The sequence below is a fragment of the Engraulis encrasicolus genome, chromosome 13, assembly GCF_034702125.1.
Source record: "Engraulis encrasicolus isolate BLACKSEA-1 chromosome 13, IST_EnEncr_1.0, whole genome shotgun sequence".
Classification (NCBI taxonomy): Eukaryota; Metazoa; Chordata; class Actinopteri; order Clupeiformes; family Engraulidae; genus Engraulis; species Engraulis encrasicolus.
The window spans coordinates 34,169,749-34,188,634 of NC_085869.1; the positions used below are offsets into that span (position 1 = coordinate 34,169,749).

Consider the following 18,886-nt stretch of genomic DNA (forward strand, 5'->3'; position numbering starts at 1 on the left):
GTGCCACAAGGTTGGAGCCTAAGATAGCAGGGCCTATGTTAATGTGCAGTATTTTTTTTTATTTATCAGAAAATGACATGAATCAAATCCCGGGAAATGTAATTATTTATCAATCCATATCATCAACATTAAATAATATTAATATTCATCAATCCCACATCGTGCTCAAAGTAATCTGAGTTTCTTCAGGCAAGGGAAGGTACGATTTTAGATTACAGAATTGCACGACATTCCACTTAGCTGCCGCTTTAATCCAAAGCGATTTACAGTTATTTTACAGTATGGTATTGGAGCAGAGTGGGATTAGTTAGGTGCCTTGCTCAAGGGCACTTCAGCCATAGATGGAGGTGTAGGGAGAGTTATGGATGGGATTCAAACTGCCAACCCTCTGATCTTAAGACCACTAACCATTAGGCCGGGGCTGCCCAAGGTACGTAAATCCATTTTATAAAAAAAAAAAGTTCAAAGCGCTTTAGTAACAAATAATAAACAAATAAAAAAATATACTGTATGTGGCAATCAAATATGAACTGACGAGATATCATGCAGTAAAATAAAAGTGAGCGGGGAGAGCTTGAGAGATTTCTGGCATACAACGAGGAGCAAGACCAAGGCATGATGCAACTGACCCTGCAGTGAGCTACTGACGAAAGATTTACCAAACAAAACGATGCCCTTTGTCTGTCTGTCTGTCTGTCTGTCTGTCTGTGTGTATCTCTATCCGTGTGTGTGAATGAAGCTCCAGTCATGCCCATACAATAGGCTTATATTATTTAGTAGGCGCCGGCGGTGGCATGTAATTGCCTAATGATTTGGCGTCGTCTCTGCTGACCATGTTCTTGTAAACCCCTGACTCACCTCCTCTTTAGGACAAGTGTGTTTTGGCCTCGCTCACTGCCGCTGCTGTGTGTATGTGTGTGTGTGTGTGTGTGTGTGTGTGTGTGTGTGTGTGTGTGTGTGTGTGTGTGTGTGTGTGTGTGTGTGTGTGTGTGTTGGGGTGGGGGGTGGGGGATAGAATTTCAACATGGAGATCGAGGGACGCAGCTAGCTGGGTTATATATAGCTGACCTGGCCCGGGGCAAATACATGAACACACACACACACACACACACACACACACACACACACACACACACACACACACACACACACACACACACACACACACACACACACACACACACACACACACACACACACACACACACCAAAATAACATGAATAGGCTACATGTGTCTGTGCCTGTGTGGCTGGTTCATTTCCTCTTGGCAGCCCAATGTTCCCAATATCTTACTGCATGTTCCCCAATGTTACCAATACCTTACTGAATGTTCCCACACACTCTTGCACAGGATCAGAAGTGTCAATAAGTAACAGTACATTCATGGTGGTGCTACACCACTTACTCCATTGTACCTAATAATGTAGGGGTGGGGGATGGGGTTGCAAAAATATTCTGAAGCCCAAAAGGGGGTCCCCGCTGAAAAGGTTTGGGAACAAGTGGCATAAAGATATTTTCTTACCAGAGTTTGGGCCAATTAGTACCAATGTATCTTTGTTGGAATGTCACAGCCTACCCGAGTATTGTTGCAGGCAGTTAAGGCAGTTCTGAAGGCAAAAGGCAGTCCAATCCAGCACTAGAGAGGTGTTCCTAATAAAGTGGCCGGTGAGTGTATGTTCCCACAGCTGTAGTACGTCTATATGGCTCTATGTTCTCACAGCACAGTAGATGTATGTCAGCTCTAGTATGCCCATGTCAGAGGATAGAAGCAGACTGGTCAGGACAGGACAGGCTGGGAACAAAATTTGAAAGGGCCCCCTTCTCTCAATAAATAAATGCAATGTACAGTAAATAAGGAAACAAAGTGGGTCCCTCATAGTGGTGTCAACAATAACCGATTCGGCGATGCAATGCAATGCGGGACATGGACGATCCAATTCAATGCGGCAAGTTCCAGAATCGATGCGGCACTTCTTTTAAGTTTCAATTAATTCCGTGGATATTTCGGGAGCAAATGAATGTTAAATTAAATAAAATCACTTCAAAGCATTGCAAGACTGATACAAAAAACAGCCAATAAATTGTTGCTCAGTATCTGACTACTTGTATTGCCTCATCATGACTGATGAAACATTTGCTTTGCTTTCAGTAGAAATGTAATGCATTGTAGAATTGAATCGGATCGAATCGCATCGAATCGAATCGAATTCAAACCTCCAGCATTCCGTAATCCAGGGTTTCCCAAATTGGGATGCGTGCACCCCTGGGGGTTAAGGGGGTGGGCGACCTGAATAGAGCAATGGTGGATATGGTAGTTTTAATCCAGTATTAATGAACATTAAGTAGTTTTTAATTGTATGGTGCATTGTAGAGGATTCCCCAAAAACGACTGTGCTTAATATGCAGTGAATGAGCAGTGAATCCATACTTGCGCGGCCATCAGCACACCAAAATATTCGCTCAGGGGGTGCGCGGGGAAAAAAGTTTGGGAACCCCTGCCGTAATCGAATTGAATCGTAAGGGTAGTGCCAATGCACACCACTAGTCACTCACCTCCCTGCGCCCAGGACAACTAACCTGTTTATGCCCCCGTTGGCAGGCCTGCCAAGGGGTTATGAGCGGACAGGGGCCAGGGTCCAGGGCGGGCAGGTCTGGCTGTTGCTGGCTAGTCCTGGCCTCCTCCTCAGCACTGCTCATCTGTCAGCAAGACCGACACCACCATCAGGGAGGCTGACAGTGGGGAAGAAAGGGGTCAGTAGTCGGACACAGGGAAAAAGGGGGCCCAGAATTTGGGTCTTCATTATATTGATGACAGATGACTTTGTTCTGGGCCCGGCACAAGCTGTCAGTGACCCTGGACACTACCATAGCGGAGCAGGCTGGGAACAGCTGATGGTGCAGTCCTGGAGCACAGCCCAGAGGGGTGGAAGCAGTCTGGAGGGAGGTTCTCACTCACTCTGTCTGACTCACACACGGTGTTGCCTGTTTGGGTGGTTTTCTGCCCAATTATGCTGTTTTGCATGATCTGCTTGGAAAAAGCATCTGAGATGTATGAGAATGTTCAGAGATGGAAGTCGCTTGAGATCGCCAACTACTAATTCAGTCTCTTTTACAATATCAATCATAGTTTGATTTATTGATGAGGTTTATGACTGGAAATTGGAGTAGAATTTAGGCTACTCAATTTTCATGTTTAGGCCATTAATTTTTCACTTCCCTGCATTTGCCAACTTGGTGGGACTGCAAGCTTACTGGCTAAAATAGCCACCAGACCAATCAGAGCTTTCTCAGATATTCTACTTTCTTTAATATGACCAAGATGGCCGCGAAATTCCCATTGAACTCCATTCATTCTCGTCTCATACATGGGCATGGCTTCCAGAAGATCGCACTACAACTTTACATCAGGTGGATCCTGGAAGAAACACTTTTTGAATAGTGAGTCTACCTCATCAATTGTCTCTGTTATTACTGTGGATGTCACGCTAGCTTCACACATTAGTTGCCATTTTTAAGCACTTCTTGGGTTTGAAAACATCAACTACTGGGGCCTATACTACAACGCTGGTTCAGGATAAATTAAGATTAAGAGGTAAATCATCTAATAGAAGAGCCTGGAGTCCTCATTTTCTTAAGAAAGGCTCTTCTATTAGATGATTTACCTCTTAACTTAACCTAACTTATCCTGAGCCAGCTTTGTAGTATTGGCCCCTGTACAGTACAAACAGAGCAAGTGTGGCCGGTTCACACACCCACAGTTAGGTCCATCCCTCACTGTTGTTTATGGTTCAGCAAGGTCATCAGAAAGCCAGTTATGCTAATGTGAATACCAACACAAGCGCCTTTCTCTACAGCTCTGTCCGTCTTACACCGCATACGGCTCATGTTTGTTCGTAGTACACACACAGAAAGAAAAACATAAACATAAGACTTTATTTCAAATTCTATTTTAATGTGAAAATACTAGGCAGCAGCAATTAGACTGAACTCTGTGTCATAAAAAGACTGCATTCTCAGTAAAAACAAAACATGTAAAAGGATTAAAATCCCAAACATCGATTCTGGAAAAAAAACTTTTATTAGAACATGTTCAAGGTTATGAAACCGGTGCCGTTCCCCAACAAACAGGGATATAATTATGTGAAGTATTTATTTATTTACTTAGCGTGTTTTCTACGGAGACGCCACTATAGCCACAGAGACTTCGCAGATCCATCCACAGGGGCGGAGCTCCAATGTAAACAAACCACACGGAGGATTCTGATTGGCTCATGCTTATGGTAAAGAGACATGGCGGTTGGTGGGGGTGTGTGCGTGTGTGCTCCCTTCTCCACCAATGAGGTGCTTTGCAAATCTGGTCCTGTGACCTCATATAACTCCCCCTTCACTGAAACACGAACACACCCACACCACACACAGCCCCAACACACTATCTACTTCTGAAATCTATTAGGAGGAAGGTGGCAAAATTAGCAATAGCACTTTTTTCTTTTAAATATGTTGTAATACAAAAGGCATTTGAAAAAGACGTTAAGATTTGGCCAGTAATATGCTTAAGGCGGTGTAAACCTATGACTGAGTGTCCCCCTTCTCTAATAGCTGGGCAGAGTGGAGAAGACAAACGCCCCACACCACACGCCCTGCTTTTCTCTCTCACTAATGTGCTAGTACCTCCAACTCGGCAAACCACACACACACACACACGCACGCACGCACACACACACACACACACACACACACACACACACACACACACACGCCTGTGCAGACACCCACTGCCTCCTGTCCCTCCCCACAACAGAACCCTGAGACCACGTGCTGAGCGCATCTGTCGGTTTGTGTGCCTGTGCTCGAATGTTAGCAACACAATGTTACCGGGAAGACCCTGAATCTTTCAGAAACAATAATAATCATAATAAAAGAAAAAAGAAAAAAAATCTTAACAAATTCAACAGCTAAAGGCCTGGCGTCACCCATGGAGGAGTTAAGGCTTTAGAGAACATCACAGTGCCCCCCTGTGGCCAGCATTGATATGACACTGCAGTAGTCTGACTGATCTGCTCTAAGCAGCTCTATTGAGCACAGATGCAGCCCCCCAACATCAGGAACACAGTACCCTTCAGCTGACCAGCCCGCCCACCAGGCAAGTAGCCAGCGCTAGGCCATCCGATCCACCCAGCTACCCAATTCCCACATCCACACCTGCGGCTCACAGGCCGTCGCTGGGCAGGCAGGGGCTGGGGCTGGGGCTGGGGCTGAGAGAGGTGGTAGGGGTGGGCGTGGGGCTGAGGGAGGTAGTGGGGGTGGGGGTGGGACTCAGCGTGGGGCTGAGGGACGGGGAGGGGGAGGGGGATGGGGATGGGCTGGGTGTGGGGGTGGTGCTGGTAGAGTCCAGAGTGGCGGCCATGCTGGAGGAGGAGGAGGAGGAGGTGGAGGCAGAGAGGAGGTGGAGAGCAGCAGTAGAGGAGACAGCAGCATCCACATCCGCATCACCATCAGCATCAGCACCAGCTGAGGAGGACACACTCTGGCCCACCAACACACTACAGGGAGGGAGAGAGGGAGAGAGAGAGAGAGAGAGAGAGAGAGAGAGAGAGAGAGAGAGAGAGAGAGAGAGAGAGAGAGAGAGAGAGAGAGAGAGAGAGAGAGAGAGAGAGAGAGAGAGAGAGAGAGAGAGAGAGAGAGAGAGAGAGAAATTAGGCCCTGATCAAGACCACACAAAGTTTACAGATGTAATATTTGTCAATGTAGCTCATTACAGAAGGTTCTAGGGGTCTAAAAAAAAACCCATCATTGACCTGTGTGTGTGTGTGTGTGTGCGTATGCGTGTTACACAGCATACCATGACTTGGTCAGCTCCCGCTTGGTGGTGGGGTTGCTGTTTAGGTCACTTCGCACGTGCCCAGTGTAGGACTTGGAGGACCACTGCATGCAAACACACACAAGAGAAACATGTTAGAAAAGCTCAACTCAGAAGAGGAAAACATTAAGTGGCATGAAGTTAGTGTCTTTATGCAGTTCCCTGTTGAGTAAAAAACTAAAAAAGCTTTAAAATAAAAACATGAATAAATAATTGGAAAAAAAAAATGTTTCCAGTCAAAAGAAAAAGTACTGGGTAACTCAGTACTGGGGAACCACTAAACTGAAGTACAAAGGAAACATGTAAAAGAGCCTCTTAGTGACAGCCTTGTGCGTGCGTGTGTGTGTAGGGTGAGGCTTCAATGCAATTAAGAGTTTACAGGTCATGTTTGTAGTGTGTGTGTGTGTGTGTGTGTATGTGTGTGTGCGTTAGGGGGATGATGCACTGCTCACTCAGGTGTGTGTGTATGTGAAGTGTCTGATGATGCTGCTGTACTCACATGATGGACTGTGTCGGAGAGGTTGCCCAGGTGAACTCCCTTCTGACACAGGTTCCTCAGCACGTCAATACCTACACACACACACACACACACACACACACACACACACACACACACACACACACACACACACACACACGCACGCACGCACGCACGCACGCACGCACGCACGCACACAGAAACACCCACCCACACGTTAGTCAAGTGACCGGTAGGAAAGCATGTAACTGCCTAACGTAATGTTTGTGTTAGAGGGGACCTGTAACGGCTGACTGCACAAAACAAACACAGCTGCTGAGTCAACATGCAACATGCAAATAACGTCTCTCTCTCTCTCTCACACACACACACACACACACACACACACACACACACACACACACACACACACACACACACACACACACACACACACACACACACACACACACACACACACACACACAGTAGTTTAACGTTAAACAAGAAGAGGCTTGAAGAGACACGACATACACGCACATGTATGTACACACACATAGGACACAGGACAACTAAAATCCTATTAAAGCTCAAGATGTGCGTGCACACGCAAACACACACCACTTTGGCCCTGTTGTGTCAGTGCCTGTACACTACACGGTATAAATAAATGTGGGCACCCCAATTACAGCTCATGGTAACTTGCTGTGGTTTCATAATACAGTCGCACAGCAGCACAATTTGTTTTCCCGCAAATATACAGACCTCTTACAGTATTCCAGGCCAAAATTCTCAAGAGTAGATTTATACAGTTGTATTATAACAACTTAAAATGTAAAAATGGGACTTTGTAAGCCCAGGCACCCTTTTGACTTTATATAGGTGGATTTATTTGTAAGACCTGCAGTAACAGAAAAAGACAGCTCCAATGTAAAAATTATTTGACCGCTCGTCTTTTTCTGCAAATAAATGGCCCAAATGACAGAAATTTGGAGGAAATGTCAGTAGTTTATAGAATGACATAACAATGTTCGTTTTACTCAAACACATGGATAGTACAATCAGAAAAAAAATGATGAATTTTAAGTGGTATCTTGTCTGGCGCTGTATACCTTTGTCCCTGTTGTTCCAGTACTTGTGTTCCCACTGGTGCAGCAGGATGTTGAGGTAGCGCGGGTGCTCGAAGAAGCGCAGGTAGCGCGCAGAGGTGGGGGAGGGGAAGATACGCTGGAACTGGCCCCGCCTACACCGCTCGTCCTCCGTCTCACACAGCACACGCACCTCGTCTGGGGTCAGCACCTCCAGCACTGACGCATAGAACTCCTGAACACACGGACACGCAGACATAGACACAGGTTAAACAACTCCTGCACTGGCGATATAACACCGGCGCACACACTCTTACAAACACACACACGTTAAACACCTCTAGCCCCGATGCATAGAACACACACACAGCACAGTTTTTTTCAATAGTGCGCCCAAAAAATATTTTTAGGCGCACCGGTGCGACCAGCCATCAGTAGAACAAAATCAATTGGCAATGCTAAACACCCGTTTTAATGGACATAAAATTAATAGGCATTCTGCAGTAGTGGCCCATCATCACACAATAAAACGCGTCAACACGGTCATTCCTTCAACTCCAACTTCTGCCCCTTCCTCGCTGACAGGCAGCCCAACGTTTCAGAATAGAATGTTCGACATGTGCCTGCCAGCGAGTTTGTGTTCTCAACCAGGGGAGTGTTGCAACGGGCGAGATGGTTACAATCACAGTAAAAAAACGAAATACCTTGAGGATATATTAAACACGAGAGAGTCACAATCACGGGAAAAAAACGAAATGACTTGAGGATATAGGCTATTAAACATACGGTAGCCACACAAAAACGCAGACAGGTGCGCGGATAATGGCCCGTTTCAGCCGCGTGCAGAGCTGGCCAAACAACAGATGACACACTAGTCTGTCGGGACTTCTGTGAGATAGTTTTTTGATAGCGACTCCATACTGCCTATCTGTCGGCAAGGCATCGTTCATGCACCTTGAGACAGCGCGCGCGCGCGAGCGAGCGAGCGAGAGAGAGAAAGAGCTAGATAGAGATATATATTAGGGGGGGGGCATAGATAAAATTTTTAATCTAGATTAATCTCACTGTAATTATGAAATTAATCAAGATTAATCTATATCAAAATGGCTCATTCAGAATAGGCACGCTAGCGAAATAATGCCGAAAAACACTTTTTTCCAAAATGCATCTCATTTTCAAAAAAATGGTCATCTTGATACTTGGTGATGAAAAAAATCACTGCAATAGGCTATTTGTAAAGTGTGTCGAATATGTTAAGAAGCATTTACAGTTATGAAATACTGAAATTTCAAAATGAACAGCGCTATAAGTTGTAGAGGCAAATACAGATCGATCTATACCTCAACAATTCAGTATTTCTAATGGGCAGAGAGAGAGACAGAGAGAGAGAGAGAGAGAGAGAGAGACAGAGAGAGACAGAGAGAGAGCGAGAGAGAGAGAATCTGCCACTGACTGTTAAAAAGAGCTGCGGCCCCTTTAAGAGAGGGAGGATCTGCGCGCAGCAGGCACAGCAGAACCTACAGCACTGGCCCACGGCGATTTGGCCAAACCTGACAGTTGTTCTCAGAGTTAGAATGCCAGAGGAGCTACAACTCGAAATGAATTCAGTTACACAAACATTCAGCGAGAGTAGATATTGGCAGTTTCGGTTTGACAATCTTCAAAATGCATATCGCACGGAATGTTTTGCAATTATGGCACAGGCAAGGTTTCTGGAGGTTGTTTATGTGTTCCATGCAATGCGTAAGGAAATGTAGGCTATGTCGAGCTGGTACTCAAACACAATAATGTCTCTCTATGCCCCACCTCAAATCATGACATTTTAACAGGGTTTGTAAAAATATCTATCTATCTATCTATCTATTGGAACTCTGTGCTTGTGTCATGTGTGTAGCCTTATTGTAGAAAATTAAAGCCAGGGCTCTAAATTAGGTTTTTAAATCATCACCAGCCAAAATGGCTGGTAAGTTAATCTTACTAGTCAAACACATACTGACCAAAGGGCTACTAAGCTGGTCTTTTCTACCAGCCAAACTGAAATTTCACCAGCATTTAGCCGGTTGGCTGGGTGGTATTAATGCAGAGCCGTGCTTGTAGCCAAGATGTGGTAGTTAGGTAGCATACTGTTATGTCTTTTATAAGGAGCACATTTGGAAGACTAGCCTATAGCATATGGAAGGCTCCAGGTCTTTAACAAAAAAAGAAAATAATATTAATGATAATTATATTGATATTATTATTATTATTGTTATTATTCTTATTTTTAATGATTATTTTTTGAAGCTGAGGTGCGTGTGTGTATGGGGTGGTGAAAACATTTGGGTGCACCTAAATTTTGTGCAAAAGTTTTTAGAACTACTAAACATGGACAATCAAGTGAGCATATAACTCTCTCTCTGCGCGCGCGCGTGTGTGTGTGTGTGTGTGTGTGTGTGTATTTATTTGTTTTTCAGCCATTGAAGGCCCATGCTAAAATTATTTTGCTAGAACCGTATGTAAAGCCAAAGCCAGTAAGAAAAAAATCAGAGATGGGGAGCGAGTGAGAGAGAGTGAGAGAGAGTGAGAGAGAGCGAAAAAGCGAGAGAGAGCGAGAGCGAGAAGTGCTGTGCTGTGAAAAAGTGAAAGCAGGCCAGGCGTGCGTTGACTCAGACATTCAGGATGCTCTTCTGCTGAAGAGCGCTACTTCTACTAGTCGGGGAAAAACGCAGATAAAAAAGAAAGTCAACAAAACGTCACTAATTGACACCTGACCTCAAACTGACGCAAAGAGAGGAGTAAAATGAGGTTAGGACTCTTTAGACAGCTTTGAGTGTGTGTGCGTGTGTGTGTGTGTGTGTGTGTGCGCGTGTGTGTGTCTCTCTCCTTCACAGAATTGTCCTTTCCTTCAATCTATAATTGAGCTTAACTTTTGCAGTTTCAAAATCGACAAACAACTGCAGGGCAAAGATCATTCATAATTCTGCTCAGTTTCGGATATGAACATTTCTCTTATTTTGTAACACTTCTCTCTTCCTGACACATAAGCCAACCGCAGCTGATCAGGAGCTGAGGCAGGAGCAACTCAGTTTTTGATAACGCTTGCGTGTGAGCATGTCCTTGCGTGCAATGATACGTGTGTGTGTGTGTGTGTGTGTGTGTGTGTGTGTGTGTGTGTGTGTGTGTGTGTGTGTGTGTGTGTGTGTGTGTGTGTGTGCATGCATGCATGTACAGGTGTGTGTGTGTGTGTGTGTGTGGTGTGTGTGTATGTACCTGATCTGCAAATCGCTGGCTGAGGTAGAAGGCTCTCTTGACTTTCTCGTCTGTTGACAGCTCCGGCTTGCAGCGCTCTCGACTTCCTCCACACAAACTACAGAACACACACACACACGCGCACGCGCGCACACACACACACTTATTATTATTATCATAAACACAATCAATCAGCATCACACACCAGCAACATACCATAGCAAACCAAGTAAAATCACTGTTAGTAGATATTGAGGGTTTTGAGGGTTTAGTGGCGGTGGAGATGGTTGTATTGTGTGACTGAGCTACAGGTGTAAGCGTGACTGACCTGAGCTACAGGTGTAAGCGTGACTGACCTACTAGTTGAGGTGCTGCTGGTACTATGTGTGTGTGTGTGTGTGTGTGTGTGTGTGTGTGTGTGTGTGTGTGTGTGTGTGTGTGTGTGTGTGCGTGTGTGTGAATAACTAACCTGTTAGTTGAGTTGCTGCTACTGCTGCTAGCCGTGTGTGTGTGTGTGTGTGTGTGTGTGTGTGTGTGTGTGTGTGTGTGTGTGTGCAACTTACCTGCTAGTTGAGCTGCTGGTGCTACTGCCGCTGGCTGCCTGGACGTCTTCTCTCTGGGGCAGGAGGAAGCCGGCCAAGTTCAACACATCACGAACCATCTGGCCCTTAATAGCCACGTCCAGCGCCGTGTTGGAGTGCAGACTACACACACACACACACACACACACACACACACACACACACACACACACACACACACACACACACACACACACACACACACACACACACACACACACACACACACACACACGTTAATACAGTATACATACAATATAGTAGTATAATACACATCAAGCCCCATCTGGCCGTTAATAGCCACGTCCAGCGCCATGTTGGGAGTGTAGGCTACACACACACACACACACACACACACACACACACACACACACACACACACACACACACACACACACACACACACACACACACACACACACACACACACACACACACACACACACACACACACACACACACACACACACATCCAGACATATTCTATTGAAATACAATTTAACTGCCATTGGGAGTTTTGCTTGTTCTTTTAGGCACTACACAACACTACTGTGTGTGTGTGTGTGTGTGAGAGAGAGAGAAAGCTTGAGAGTCAGAGAGAGAGAGAGAGAGAGAGAGAGTGTGTGTGTGTGTCTCTCTACCTGGGTGAGATGTTGACCTCGAGCACCCAGGGCTTGAGTTTCTCGTCCAGCATGATGTCGAACCCGAACAGCTCGTGGCAGCTGTAGGCCGAGCGCACATGCATCTTCACCAGCGAGTTGACATACGTCTCAGACCTGTGTACACACACACACACACACACACACACACACACACACACACACACACACACACACACACACACACACACACACACACACACACACACACACACACACACACACACACACACACACACACACACACACACACGGGTTAATGTTCACATATGCATCTTCTCCAGCGAGTTCATATACGTCTCATACCTGTAAACACCCACACGCGTTAACATGTGCAGACATGCATTTTCGTCTCCGTTCTACACACACACGCAAGCACAGTACTTGATAAGAGTGATTTCCTTGATAGGGAGAAGTGTCCTTCTTTTGAAGACAGGAAGTGTGTGAGCAGTGCTGATACTGACTGGAGACCAGCTGGCACGCGTACCTTAACGTGCGTGTGGGTTTACGTGCATCTTCAATTTGTACTCAGTATGCCAGTCAGCGTGCATAAATATCTCTGACCTTGTACATAAGAAGGAAACCCTGTGTACGTATGTGTGTGTATGTATGTGTGTGTGTATGTGTGTGTGTGTGTGTGTGTGTGTGTGTGTGTGTGTGTGTGTGTGTGTGTGTGATTGCCTTGCGTTTGTACAGATATCAACATGCGCAAAAGTCTCTAACCTTAAAGATAAGAAAGAAACCCTGCGCGCGTGTGTGTGTGTGACTTACGCAATGATTGTTTTGATGACAATGTCTTTGATCTTCTCCCAGATGTGGTTGGTGTTGACTCCCTTGGAGCCCAGGAACTGCCACAGAGCCTTCAAAGCCCTGCAGCGAACATGAACATAATCACCACCATCACCACCATCATCATCATCATCATCATCATCACCATCATCACCAACACCATCATCATCATCATCATCATCACCATCACCACCAACACCATCATCATCACCATCATCACCAACACCATCATCACCAACACCACCACAATTATGAACTGCTACAGAGCCCTCAACAACATGGGCAGCAGTGGTCTGATCAATGTGTGAACAAATCTGGGTCCCTGACCACTACACCAAAGAGCCAGGCCCGTTGGCAGTCAGAGAGTACCCACTACCCACCAACACAGACACATAGTCTTCAGAATGTGTGGCCCTGACATGCCTTGTCATCACTATTGCTCTGGTACTCTGAGTGTGTGTGTGTGTGTGTGTGTGTGTGTGTGTGTGTGGGTGTGGGCGTGCGTGCGTGCGTGCGTGCGTGCGTGCGTGCGTGCGTGCGTGTCTGCTCACCACTTGTGCCCCTGGCATGCCTTGTCGTCACTGTTGCTTTGGTACTCAGAGTTCTTCTTGTTGACGCTGTAGTTGGTCAGGTGCATGAACTTGTTACCCAGACTCTTCATGGAGGACGAGTACCTGGAACACAAAACACACACAAACACAAACACATCAAGGACGAGTTAGAGCCCATGCGTGTATGCACAAGAAACAGCTTAAAGGGATAGTTTGGTCAATTTCAACATGCAGTTGTATTGCTCACGCTACCCTTGACTTGTCAGTACCTGGTGATGCCACATTTTTCGGCTCAGCCCTTTCCGAGATATGAGCAATTCTAATGGGGGCAGCGTTTGTTTACATTTTTAAAAAATGAAACATAGGCCAACTCCAAATATTTTCCCAAAAGGTACTGCTGTTTGCTAGTTGTCTGCTGATGTTTTATAACCTTTTGGATGTTTTTGGGAATAAATAAAAATGTTTTTTTGAAATGTAAACAAAGAGCTGCCCCCATTACAATGACCAGGATCTCGGAAACGGCTGAAGAAGAAGAAAAAAAAATCTCAGGCACTGACAAGTCCAGGGTAGTGAGCATTACAACTGCATGTTGAAATTGACCAAACTGTCCCTTTAATTGCTATTGTTAGTGTGCATGTCTGTGTCTGAGAGAGTGACTCACTGGCTATGTCTGAAATCACGCACTAGTGTCAGTGCACTGACAGTCAGTGCACAGTGCACTGACGTCTTTAGTGCATAGTATCTAGGGCTGAGCAATATGACGATATGTATCGCTATCGTGATATAAAAGTGTATATCGTGACCTTTCTCCAGTATCGTTTATATCGTGATAGTAATTTTATCAATTTTATACAATTGAATATCATTTAATTACATTTCATGTTGTCACAATACACACGATAAGTTAATGCAACTGTAAAAAATAAAAAATAAAAAGATCAATTTTGAAGAAAGGTTGTTTTGCGACATGAAAAAATAAAAGAGCAAATAAAGAGAATAACTGAAAACGTATGTAATTGTGCTATATCGTGATATATATCGTTATCGTGATATAAAGTAATCCATATCGCGATATTGTTTTTTTTCCATATCGCCCAGCCCTAATAGTATCATTGAAAAATTTGAGCACTATGCACTGCGCCCTCGCTGGAAGTGACGGCTGAGCATGGCATTAGCTCGTCAAAATATCAGTTGGCCACTGTTTACAATGCACAGCGTCTGGTGCTTGTATTTCCATTTCCTTCACCCCAAAGGACAACAATCACACATATAATACTTTGGTTGGCATGAAAAGGTTGGTGTCCCATCAACAGCACTTACAGAATCTATGACTGTCTCAAATCACTTGTACACTTCTGGCACTGTTTTTCAGTGCCTAGGGTGCTCACACTGAAAATTTCAGTTGAGCCAGTGCACTGAAAGTGCCAGGATGATACCCGAACAATGGCGGAAAAATGCAGTGCTTGAATGATGGACACTGCTGTAACGCCGCATTATGTAATAACGGTGCAATATGTAATAATGTAATAAATTATTACATAATGCGGTAACAATTGCCGTATTATGTAATAATTTACGCATTTCGTAATACATTTCTTGAACGCATTTCGTAATAACTCTCATCTTGTAATAAATTATTACAAAATGTGAAATTTATTACGGAATGCGGCCGCAACTTTTTTTTTTGATGGAAATGTAATAACATGGTGCATTATGTAATAATCTATATGGATATGTTTTTTCTGCACTTGGATTCAGTAGGCACAACACACACATAGTCTCAGTGACATGGTAGTCACTGCCCTCTTTCTCTCTCATTCTTCTCAGTTCTCAAACTGCTCGAGAGTCGCGAATGATGCGGTTAAAACCGTTAAGAAATCATTTCACAACTTGTTGCGTGCAAGGAGTCCAGCGAATGTCTCGCACTTTCTGCTACATTACACCAATTTACAGCGAGATTAAATAGGCCAGGTCTAAACACTTCACGAGGTGGTGAAAACTTGTCTTGCACTTGCGTGGGTCTGTGGCGCGGATCTCGAAAGCGCAGGAGAAACCTGTGGAGTAGTGGCCCTCGGTGCGAGTAGGCTATCCTACTACACAGTGACCTGACCACATAATGATGAGAGAGAGAGAGAGAGAGAGAGAGAGAGAGAGTGAGTGTGTGTGTGTGTGTGTACGCACGACAAACCTGGCCCATATTGATATTAAGCCCCATCTTGGCTCTTTGGAAATATTCTTACCATTACAAAGGCTATTTTAATACTTTCCCCTAAACGACATGAATCAAATCCCAGGAAAAGACCAACCATTATAAGTGACTCGTGGGGAGCTGTCCATGCTGGTGGTGCTAAATTTTTTCCCGATAATGAGGGATCAGCCGTCTACACAAGCCTAGATATTTCACTATAAAGAGTTACCACAAATTCTTCTGAGATCAGATTTTTTTTGTTTGTTATCAAAATTAAAAAGAAGCCCATACCTTTATACATCTTGCCTCAGGGCTGGTGCAGTGGTGTGAAGGATGCCATGATCCAAGTGCGAATGGATTTTGAGAGGTGTGCGACCGTTAGTAACGTTCTGGAATTCTATCAAGTCTATCAAGTCTGGAACTATGACTACTTGCCAGTTCCCAGCAATGGGGAAATATCGGGAAAAATTAAGCACCACGAGCTTGGACAGCTCCCCACGAGTCACTTGTAATGGCTGGTCTTTTCGTGGGATTTGATTCATGTCGTTTTGGGGAAAATATTAAAATAGTCGCTATTTCTAAGTAGCCTTTGGAATGGTAAGACTATTTCCAAAGAGCAAAGATGGGTAACGTTTAGGTTAAATTTATAACTAAATATATACTGGATGTTGTCAGGAGAGGTGTTTTGAAACATATATGTGAAATTCACAATCTATAACAAAGCCAAACTGCAATATTTTTTATGAAAATGTATCATTTTACAGCTACTTCTGAAGTATTGGGCTCCTTGCTGGCAGAGCCTCTATGACGTAGATAGAGGGAGTCCAACTAAAGTTCTGGCTCAGCTCTCGCTTGTGGATGTAGGCTTACCAACCATTTTGGTTGTAGTAGAGAGGCTGGGAAAAGTGGACAGTTAGGCTATATTGTATGTGGGCTATTGAAAATGGTCTATTACTGTGTTTGTGCATTGTGTATTAAAAAAGACAGATCAGCGGGTCTATCGGTTTATCTAGAATATGAAACTGTTCTGGGTCTCCGCGCTGTCTGTGGCCATGCGTAATTTGCGATTAGGCCTATAAACAGGGGGGCGATATCTAGGCCTATCTCTCCTTTGCTTTCACATGAGAGATGCATTTCATAGGCAAATCTAAAACAGTCTCAAAGTAGACCATTACATAGGCTACTTAGAAATAGCGACTACTTTATTATTTTTCCCAAAAACGGCATTTGCCGTGGAGTAACGACATGCCTGCCGCCTAAATGGACGTGCGCCCTCTGTCCATGGTGCTGAAACCGCGGCACTAGCCTACTCTTATGTGAAGCACATTACAGTTTCACGAGGGGATTAGCTTACAGGCTACAAAAAGACCAAACTATACAATAGGCTATGGTTGAAGGCCCTACCCTTTGCCGACAATGCTGAGAAATAATATGGTCACTCACTGTGAGTGGCATGGCGTCAAACGTTTCCTACTCGGTGCAAAACAATAACTCATAGCACCCGAGAAAAATGCCATGTTTTAAAAATGGCATATAGCCTATTTTCAATTTCAGTTCACTGCTCAGTAGGCCTATTACATGAAACTTCAATAAAGCTCATCCACATGCACGTCACAAAACAATAAACCAGGCGGCGGGACTTTCGATTATATTCCGTCCAAAAATGTCCGCATGTCACACAAAACAGTTATTTGCATTGTCCGTAATTATACCAAACTAAAAAAGTATTCCCGTAGGCTAGAAGAAATCAAGTCTTCAGCTGCTATAATCCTCGTTACAAAACTGAAACAAAAATGCCAGCACAAATATTACCTATAGGCTATATAGCCTACCGATTTTTGCATTGCGAGCTGTCCACGTGTGTGGTGCTAGGGACGAAATGTGCACTGGCAGCACTCGTCGTTGAGTTTGGGAGATGTCTTTAGTGAGAGTAGGCCTATTTGAATGTGTAAAACACGTTGGACATGCTGGACATTTTCAGTAGGCTATGCTTGGGTGGGGAAGTAGATCAATTATTATTTGCATGAGTCTTGTTTCACCGTCGAGCTTGCATCAGCATGCCAACGTTAGGCTATTTGCCAAACTAACATTGACGTGGTCCTAACATTTTGCTGAATAGCATAATATCTCTACAAAATCGGGAGTAAATTGAATTGAATTGAAGTCTCCCAACATGTCTTGCCAATCCATGAGGATACGGAAAATCTAGCACACCACACGCAGAGAAAGCGTTCCTTTGATAGAGAGGATACCAGCGTCTTTGTAAAGTGCTACGCGCACGTTTGATTGCCGGTTTTACAAATTACGGGGATTAACATGCCAGGTCCAAATTACTAACAGGAAAAGAGGGACGATGACAAAGGGGATGAATCGCCAGGAAGACAGGGATGATCTTTCTCGCAGAGCAATGTTGTCTGCAAGAGCGAGTCTCGCCTGGTTTTATGTAGGCTAGGGTTACGACACGCAATCCACCGCTGGACCAGCTGGCTATCAGCAATCACCGCAAGAATCAAACCTGTTTGTTTCAAATCCTGGTCATCCCTCGTGAGTGTAGGCTACTGCATATAGGTTAGTTAGCCCCTTAATGCGCGCCGTACCTCCTGAGGCACGCTGTAATAGACATTGAAATGTAACTACCATAGCACTATAATACTATGACACAACACAGGCCCTTTAGTAATGCACCACGACTTGGTCATTACCATACTGGTAACAATGAATTTATAAAGCCGCGCCTTAAGGGGTTAAAACATTGCTACGACCCAATTTGGCACACTGTCCACTCCATGCGCAAAAGACACAACGTCGGAAGGGATTCGGTTACTGACAGAGGTACGAAGCAGTCCTCAACTTCAGAAAAAAAGATGGAAATGTGGATACTATATGGGCCTGGAGAAAGAGGTTCACTCTCTCCAGCATTTCAAAACCACCGTGTCAGGTTATGCTTCGGAAGCATATTGGGTTTCTTTTTTTTTCCGACAAAAACGAGCGCCATAAAGTCACAGTCAAGTTTCTAGGCTATAGGCCAGTACAGCAGCGTTAATAAACTCCAAAAAAGTAATGTGACATACCCTAATAATGACAATCTTACTGTGCAAACGAAGTGTGGGGGATTGGGGCAATAAAAACAGTCGGTGGTGGTGGTAGTGCGCGATAGCTCTGTGATGGGGAGGGGGATTATTTTGGCTACACCTAGCCTACACAACTCAGGACTCTGGATCCAACCGAGAATCTCCACAATGAGGGAAACACATCGAAAACATAAAATTAAATATGCTATATGCGCAAATAGAGTTTATATAAATCAGACATTCTATTAGGTTAACACTGTTATTTTGAAACCAGTCTGGCACACCCTCATGGCGCTGCTGCAGCGCATTGACATGGAGGAAACCTACAAAAAAATAATTATTATTTTAAATAATAAAACGGTTCAGACGGTATCTGGTGGATACTGCCACTGTTTAAGGCCATTTCACTTGTT

General features: G+C 44.5%; 1 protein-coding gene across 1 annotated transcript in view; it reads right to left on the minus strand.

Annotated features, from left to right (window-relative positions):
• Window positions 1-4,060: 4,060 nt before the first annotated feature.
• The window catches only part of ttll4 (tubulin tyrosine ligase-like family, member 4), a 49,483-nt gene continuing 34,657 nt past the window's right edge, over window positions 4,061-18,886 (minus strand). Inside the window, exons 11-19 of the mRNA XM_063213776.1 lie at window positions 13,215-13,337; window positions 12,646-12,744; window positions 11,857-11,991; window positions 11,198-11,338; window positions 10,656-10,752; window positions 7,431-7,641; window positions 6,361-6,431; window positions 5,844-5,926; window positions 4,061-5,544 (exon numbers count right to left, since the gene is read on the minus strand). Coding sequence (XP_063069846.1) covers window positions 5,211-5,544; window positions 5,844-5,926; window positions 6,361-6,431; window positions 7,431-7,641; window positions 10,656-10,752; window positions 11,198-11,338; window positions 11,857-11,991; window positions 12,646-12,744; window positions 13,215-13,337 — 1,294 coding nt within the window. The 3' untranslated portion in view covers window positions 4,061-5,210. The remainder of the gene's footprint in view (window positions 5,545-5,843; window positions 5,927-6,360; window positions 6,432-7,430; window positions 7,642-10,655; window positions 10,753-11,197; window positions 11,339-11,856; window positions 11,992-12,645; window positions 12,745-13,214; window positions 13,338-18,886) is intronic.